General features: G+C 46.3%; 1 protein-coding gene across 2 annotated transcripts in view; it reads left to right on the top strand.

Moving 5' to 3' along the window:
* The first annotated feature begins 667 nt into the window (after positions 1–667).
* The window catches only part of MPZL1 (myelin protein zero like 1), a 60589-nt gene continuing 52968 nt past the window's right edge, over positions 668–8288 (top strand). For both annotated transcript variants that reach the window (XM_077761788.1, XM_077761790.1), the window contains exon 1: positions 668–713. In XM_077761788.1, coding sequence (XP_077617914.1) covers positions 683–713 — 31 coding nt within the window. In that variant the 5' untranslated portion in view covers positions 668–682. The remainder of the gene's footprint in view (positions 714–8288) is intronic.

Below are 8288 nucleotides of genomic sequence, written 5' to 3'. Positions count from 1 at the left end.
GTTGGTGATCATACCCATATTTGTGTTTTAAGTAAACAAGTAGGAAATAGCCTAAAACTAAGGTTTGTTGGAAATCTTGTGGGCTTCAGACAGAATTACGCACAAGAGGCCAGACATTGCAAGCGAGGGCCACGTCAGGACGATCTTCATTAGGCTCAAGGTACTAAAAGAAGCAGAACCGAACAACTGAATATTAATGGGTATTAATAGGAAAAGATCATCAGCATAATAGCTACGTAGACCTTGGGTGTGCCCAGCTCTTCAGTAACGGGAGGTGGATACCGATGTGTAAGTGTCAGCAGCTAACAAACATTAGCTTAATTTTAGAAAACTGTTGAATGTTCCTTCTTGCCAAGTCCTCTTTTCCTGCTCATGGACGGTGTACCTAACAGTTCATTTTTATAGAAAACCTTCCTGAATGTGATCCAGATACATAGTTACTCAGCAGACACTTATGAAGCACCTTCTAAGTATCAAGCACCAGAAGTGCTCTTAGGAGGATGGTCCCTGCCTTCACATAATTTCCAGTTCAGTGGGAGAAGCACGTGATCTAAGACGTGCTTGGATGGAAAGCGTGTACACAGAGGCCTGAATGGATCTCCTGGAAGGTCGGTGGGGGGAGGCAGGAGTGTGTCCTGGGAGGGAGATGGGCGCAGTCGAGGTGGGAGAGCCAGCCAGAGGCATGAACTCGCAGAGGACCTTGTTTGCCGTTTGTAAGCCTGGAGCTTTATCCCGAGGACTGTGGGAGGCTGGGAAGCATTTCTTTCTCCACGGAGCCTTGAAGGCCGGGGCGGGGNCCAGAGGGGGGCAGGAGGAAAAGCAGTGGGTGTGAAGAAAGGATACATGCATGAGCCAGTTAGAGAGTAAATTTAATTGGACTTGGAAATTGATTTGCTGTCGGCTTGAAAGAGGAGTGTAAGGCGATTCTAGGGCTTGGGGCTTGGAAGCTGAGCCCATTTTTGGCAGGTGGGGCTCCTCACAGGATGTGGGACGAGGGGATGGCGTGTGAGGAAATGAGAATGAAGTTCCTTTGGGGTCTGTTGAGTTTTCAGTGCTGCTGACACATCCTAATACAGGTGGGCAGACGACAGTTGGATCGCCGGTGCTGGAGAGATGAGAAAGTTCTGGAAATACAGATTTGGGAGATATCACGTAAGATAGTAAAAGCAGTGACTGGTTTGGCTGAGGTCCCCTCAGAGAGTGTATTGAAGGAAAAAGCGGGGCTCCAGAGCCCCGGGCTGCATGGGGCCTGAGAAGGCCTGGTGAGATCAAGGAAGAACCGGAAGAATGGGGTTACATGAAGAAGGAAGGAAGGCTCGGGCAGGAGGTGGAGACCAGTGTCGGATGAGGGCTCTCTGCTCTTGCCACTGCTCATGTCTTTGGTCCCCCTTCCCCGGGAACGGACACCGCGTGTGGAGGACAGAGCTTGGCGATTTGCAGCCCCCCTTTCAGCACGTGGCACCAGCCTTCATCCCAGAAGCCCGCGGGACCCACCCTGCGTTCCGCCCTGTCCCTCATCAGGCCCCGCATCCGTTCGGCCCTCTCCGCAGTGCATTTGGGGTTCAGCCACTTTTTTTTTCTGTCGGCCAATAGTCCACTTGTAGAATTTTAGGCAGAATCACCCAGCTGGTCTCCCCATTCCCTTATCTTGCCTCTTCTTAATCCATTCTTCACCCAGCTGCAGGAATGATTTTTAGAAAAATGTAATCATTCTGTAATGGCCTTCCCCTTACAGTCTGAATGACATGCCAGCTTCTCCCCAAGGCCACACGTGCCTTGTGTGACCTGGTTCCTGCCTCCCTGACTTCAGCTTGTGTCACTCACCCCCTTGCTCACTATAGTCAAGCCACACTGCCATCTTTTTCTCTTTGATACTCATTTCCCCCCTCAGGACCTTTGCACTTGCTATCCCTGCTGCCTGGTCTACTGTTTCCCCAGAACTGCCCAGAGCCGTCTCCTTTGCATCAGTGAGCGCCTACAGGTCACTTTTTCAAGGGCACCTGCGTGGCTCAATGGGTTAAGTGACCGACTTTTGATTTCAGCTCAGGTCATGATCTCAAGGTTCGCGAGTTCAAGCCCTGAGTTGGGCTCTGTGCTGACGGCGCGGAGCCTGCTGGGATTCTCTGGCCCCCTCTCTCTCTGCCCCTCCTCTGCTCGCCTGCACACACGTGTGCTTTCTCTCTCAAAAATAAACATTTCTTTTTTAATGTCGCTTTTGCAGAGAGGCCTTTCTCTAACCACCCTATCCAGAAGAGTCCCCTGTTACCGTTTCCTCATCCTTTGTTTATTTCTTTTTTGTAATTTCTAACTCTTTGGTTTTTCTTTCTTCATCTCTGAGAACCCAGGATAGAGATAGTGTTTGTCTGGTTTGTATACATGTTCCTGGTGCTTAGCACGGTGGATTTGACGGATGCTAATGTTTGCTAAAGGGCAGTGAGGCATACGCATGTCCTGATAACTGTTAGTAGTTTGTAATGTGTAGTTGGGATTTAGCCTGGCACATAGCGGGTGTCCAGTAAATGTTTCTTGAAAAAAAGGAGTATTTTTCCCAAGTGTGACTTCATGTATTATCTGGTTATTTTCACTCTTTCATATTCAAAAATATATGCAATAAATTAACATTTTTTAACTCCTTTTTTGTTTTATTTGTTTATTTATAAGTTTATTTATTTATTTTGAGTGAGACAGAGTGTGTGAGGGAGGGGCAGAGAGAGAGGGAGAGAGGGAAAATCTCAAGGAGGCTCTACCGTCAGCTCAGAGCCTGACATGGGGCTCGAACCTATGAAATGTGAGAAAATGACCTCAGCCAAAATTAAGACTAAGAATCAGACACTCAACTGACTGAGCCACCCAAGTACCCCTTAAGTTTTATTTATATAAGTAATCTCCACACACCCAGTGTGGGACCTGAACGCGTGATCCTGAGATCAAGAGTCGCATGCTCTTCTGAGTCAGCCAGACGCCCTCTTCAACTACTTTAAATGGCATCGTTTTGGAATTACTAGTTATTACATATTTAAGTAATTTTATCATGTTTGTTGTAGCCCGTTTTGTCAATAGGACTTTTTGATTTCAATATTCAAAATTATTTGATCCTTGTTGCCACGATTTAGACTTGAGACACTGTCCCTGCAGTTGAAAGGCCACGGATCTCAGTACTAATTCCCTCAGCCTTTTAGTTACCAGCCGGGATAATAAAAGAAAACTTAGTCTTATAAAAAATTTCTACCACTTGTTCTCACCCCTGCCTCTGGCATAGCCACTCGGCTCGGACACTGCCAAAAGAAGAAACAAATACAGTCTTTTTTTTTTTTTTTTTTAATGTTTATTTATTTTGGAGAGAGACGGCAGAGAGAGAGAGGCGGAGTGGCCGAGACAGAGGGAGACATAGACTCTGAAGCAGCTCCAGGCTCCGAGCTGTCAGCACAGAGCCCGCCGCGGGGCTCAAATCCCCAATCACAAACCGTCAGATCATGACCTGAGTCGAAGTCAGAAGCTTAACCTACTGAGCCCCCCAGGCGCCCCTAAAGACAACTCTTAAGTGACAGAGATCTAAGTGAAACGGAAGTCTGTGTTTTCATAACAACCACACAGAGTCCTAATGCATTTCATTTCCCGGACACCTGCGTGCCTGGCGCTGTTTGAGTTACTGTGGGTGCAGTGGGGAGCCTGGCTTCTCCCCAGGATGTATGTGCTTCAGTAATGAATAATGAAGGACAGACGGACATTCCTGACAGTCACCACTTTGAAGGAAATAGGATTCACCTGTTATGAAAATTTGCAGAATTAATAAAACTGTAGAGCATGTACGTGTATTACAAAATAGGTATTTTTTATTTATTTGTTTATTTTTAATGTTTTATTTATTTTTGAGAGAGAGAGAGACAGTGTGAGCAGGGGTGGGGCAGAGAGAGAGGGAGACACAGAATCGGAAGCAGGCTCCAGGCTCTGAGCTGTCAGCACAGAGCCTGACGCGGGGCTCGAACCCACGAACCGCGAGATCATGACCTGAGCCGAAGTCGGCCACTTAACTGACTGAGCCCCTCAGGGGCCCCCCAAAATAAGTATTTTTTAAACTCACAAAGGACATGTTGTGGGATTTCACTGATGGTTGATCTTTCCTCCTGAGTTTTTAGCATGTGATTTGATTGGGAAAGACTTGATCTACACAGCTTTTCAGAAATACTGCTGCATGCCCTCCCTCTAGAACATGCTGGCCTACCTGTTAAATATTTCTCACATTCCTTTCTATTCCCACTGAGGCTGCTTTTTTCCTGGATGATTAGAATCTTTGGCGGGGCCCCAAGGCCGGTGTTTTTATTTAAGTTGTATATTTTATCTGAGACTTTGAATTTTCTGTGTGAAACATGCATCTCACATGTACTAAACCTTGTGAAGATTTTAGTTTTACTCTCTACAACCACTGGCATGAGTTGAAAAGAGAGAATAAAGGGTTTGCTCTGACAGAAATTTCATGGATTAGTTTGGGCTTTAGGTCCCATCAAAGGGAGTTTAATTATTAGGAAAACTAGAAGCATCCCCTGAGGTCTGAAGTGTCGTACGGCTCTGGGTCTGGGTCCCTATGGCCGAGGAGACATGAAGCCTTCATATATCTTGAGTGATTGCCTTTCTGCCTTTTCCAGTCTTATTTTGCAAGTGCTTGACCTCAGCAGTGCCCTAAAGTCCAGACCACAGCCTTGGGGCTTTGCCACGAGAAGGAGACATCAGTTGGCTTTGTGCCCATTCCTAGTGCCTAAATTGAGAAATTTAACGTTCTCTTGGGACCCTTATATCTTTGCCCTTAAACCTCTTCATTCATTCTCTTTTTGAGTGCATGTGGGTGATATAATTTTCATTCACTTATAATTTTCTCTTGGTCCCATTAAGCCTTTATCAAGAAAAGAAGGATAGTTTCATTAATAAAGTCTTCAGTGATTTATTTATTTATTTTTCTTTCCAACTCAGGGGTCTCTTTAGAAATTGTGATGCTTTGCAATACCTCTGATTGACTGGGTGTGCGGTTGGAATACCGTTGGCCGTTGAAGAACGCTGGGGTTTGGGACGCTGACACCACCCCCCCTTGCCCCGCACAGTTGAAAATTCGTATATAATGTTAATTTCCTGAAAACTTAACTGCTAATGGCCTGCTGTTGAGTGGTGTTGTTCAAGGCTTAACTGTAGTTTTCTAGCAACTGATACACCTTACTCAGTCCTTAGCTTTCATTAATTGTGCTCAGAAATGTACTAGGTCTTTACTGAGTTTAAGTTATTTATTATTGTAGGTAATTGTCACCTAGACTGAAATCCACAACTTGAGCTCTGTCAGTATCATGCTGTAACCAAGTAAACTTTGATGAATTTGCAACAAACATTGTTTATACTAGGACTCTGATATTCTACTTTGAGATCTTGGGAATCTACTATGTACAATTTAAAAACACTTTTAGGGGGTGCCTGGGTGGCTCAGTCGGGTAGCCATCTGACTTGGGCTCAGGTCCTGATCTCACGGCTTGTGGGTATGAGCCCTGCACTGGGCTCTGTGCTGACAGGGTGAAGCCTGCCTGGGATTCTCTCCACCACCCTCCCCGCCCCCTCCCTACTTGTACTCATGCTCTTGTTCACTCTCTGTCTCTCAAGTAAATAAGCTTTTAAAAAGAATTTAAAAATTATCTTTAAGAATGCTTTGACCGAAATTAGGAAATGTGTTATTCTTTTCTCTTCAAACATGAAGGAACACAGTGTGGAGTTATGTCACTTTAACATAATCTTGTGCTTTTTCCAGATAGCCCTTGGAAAACTGAAGGTGCTGTATTGTAGACTAAGCTTCAGTGAGAATTTTATGCGTCTCTGCCAGGCCGTGTTTTATAGTTAGTTACTCTTCCGTCACATTCAGGTTGTAGTTGCTACATAGCCTTCTTCAAAGGGTGTTGCTTGGAAACACAAGTAATAGGTAAAGGACTCAGTTTCCTAAGAGAAAAATGTGTTAAAATGCAAATATTTGAAATCTCCTGAATGGCTAAGTGTGTGTGTTGTGTGTGTGTGTGTATAACTATAGATAGTAGAAGACACACAACACACACACAGCCCGTATCTATATAGACAGAATATCAATTCAGAAGTTCTCCCTAGCTACTTGCTCTCTCTCTGCCCTTCATAGTTCCTGTGTCTTAGTCCTTAGAAGTTTGGAAAGAGAAATAGCCATGTTGTCTTTTGCTTTGCCTTCACGGACTGAGTGCATCCTGTGAGCCGGGCCTCGGTAAGCAACTTCTACGCATTCTCACATCTACTCATTACAATTCCGTGTGATGATTATTATTTTTATGAATTTTACAGATGAGGAAACTTAAGAATCAGAGAGGTTGTGTAGCTTGTCCAAGGTCACATAAAGCTAGTATATGATAGAGTTGGAGCTCAAAGCATATAGTTAGTTGCCACTTCTCTGCTGTATTATAGAATTTCTCTTGCAAAGCCTCTATGCATTTTTTTTAGGAGGCCTTTGGCGCATCTGAAATGTTTACAGAGCATCTTGACTCTGTCCGGGGGTATCCACCAATTTCCTTCTCTCTGTGGTAATGTTTGTGTAAGAATGTCAGTGCCTCCACACTGCAGATTGTACTCTGCAGAGGCAGAGCTGCCGTGCTGAAGCCGTCCTTACTAACAGTGTGAAACCTGGGCTGCCCAATGCTCTGACTACTCAGGGATTTTTAAATATTTATTTATTTATTTGGGAGGGAGGGAGACACAGAGAGAGACAGAGTAAGCGGGAGAGACAGAAAATGCCAAGCAGGCTCAGCACTGTCAGCGCAGAGCCTGATGCAGGGCTCGAACTCATGAACTTCAAGATCACAGCCTGAGCCAAAATCAAGAGTGAGATGCTTAAGGGACGGAGACACCCAGGTGCCCCTAGTCCTCAGGGATTTGTAATCTTGAGTGATTTCTGTAGGTTCCTCACCCTTACGCTGACCCTTCTGGCTGGGACACAGTGCGAATCCGCTTAACCAGGTGTCTGACTGCATGCTGGGCCCAGACGGGTCCCTGGGCAGGCCCTGCGTGTGGGCCGAGCCGCCGAGCCTTTACCTTTTGCCCTGGGCCGAGTTCTTCCAGTTAGACTAGTGGCAGGCTTGCCCTGCGGGGCGTCCAGACAGCCCCGAGAGTCCGCAGCCGAGGCTGGTCGGCGCCTGCACCCCTCCCGGGCACCCCGTTGGCAGAGGCCCTGGGGCCCCACGCAGCCGCAAGAGGAGCTCCAGCCCTCCTCTCCGAACTCCTGGGCACTTTGTCTTCATTTCCCACTGTTAGGAATTTAATTCTCCCCCCAGTGACCGGCTGTGTAGACGAACCCGAACCCGGGTGAGGCTTGCTGAGTTTGACACCCTGACAAGCGGAGAATGTACTGATAATGAGGCGAGGCGACACCCATTGCCACCGGGCGGATCAGGCTCCCGCACACAGGCTGCGGGACAGAACCTGCCGAGGGGCAGTTTCTCGTTCTCAGGCTTCAGCTGCACCATCTCTTATCTGCGCTTTGAAATTTCCAGATCTCCGGAAGGCGAAACGTTTTTTCGAACTTTGACATAACTCTTTCGGTGGCAGGATTTGACCTGTACTAATGAGAGACTGTTTTTAGTCAGGATCCCGCCCTCAGTGACTGATCATGTGTTTCACTGCAGACATACCAACGTGTTGGGTCATGGGCTGCTGCCTGGGGCCCTGCCGAGGCCGGTGTAGAATATATACTGTATGCATTGTATTAATTTTTTAAAACCTGAAAAAATCTCCGTCTGAAACACATCTGGCCCCAAGGGTTTTCGATCAGACGTTGTGGGCCTGCGCAGTATTGTATCTCTGACATTTTCTTGTACTGCTGTTGATACTAAGAACAACAAAACACATTTTTAGTTCTTTAAATATTTCGGTACATAAAGCTAATGGTTTGCCGCTTAAATGCCTTCACTCAAATCCCTTTTTTGATTGATGCTCGTTTGGACCTGGCCTCCCCTTTATTCAGGGGCTCTGGGTCTGTAAACTGGCTCAAGGCTGGGAATGACTAAGGACATGTAACTTTATGTTTTTATGACTCAAGGCTTTAATTCACTTGGCCTAGAACTTTTCTGCTTCTAAAGATCAAGTAAGAGGGACACCTGGGTGCCTCCATAGGTTAAGCATCTGACTCTTGATTTCGGCTCAGGTTATGATCTCACGGTTTGTGGGTTTGAGCCCTGTGTCAGGCTCCCCGTGTTAGGATTCTCTCTCTCTCACCCTCTTTCTCTGCCCCTACCCCCGCCTCTCTT

This window comes from Crocuta crocuta, unplaced genomic scaffold (assembly GCF_008692635.1).
Source record: "Crocuta crocuta isolate KB4526 unplaced genomic scaffold, BGI_CrCroc_1.0 scaffold243, whole genome shotgun sequence".
Lineage (NCBI taxonomy): Eukaryota > Metazoa > Chordata > Mammalia > Carnivora > Hyaenidae > Crocuta > Crocuta crocuta.
The sequence above is the reverse complement of the archived record's forward strand: the minus strand, read 5'-3'. Positions and strand labels throughout refer to the sequence as shown.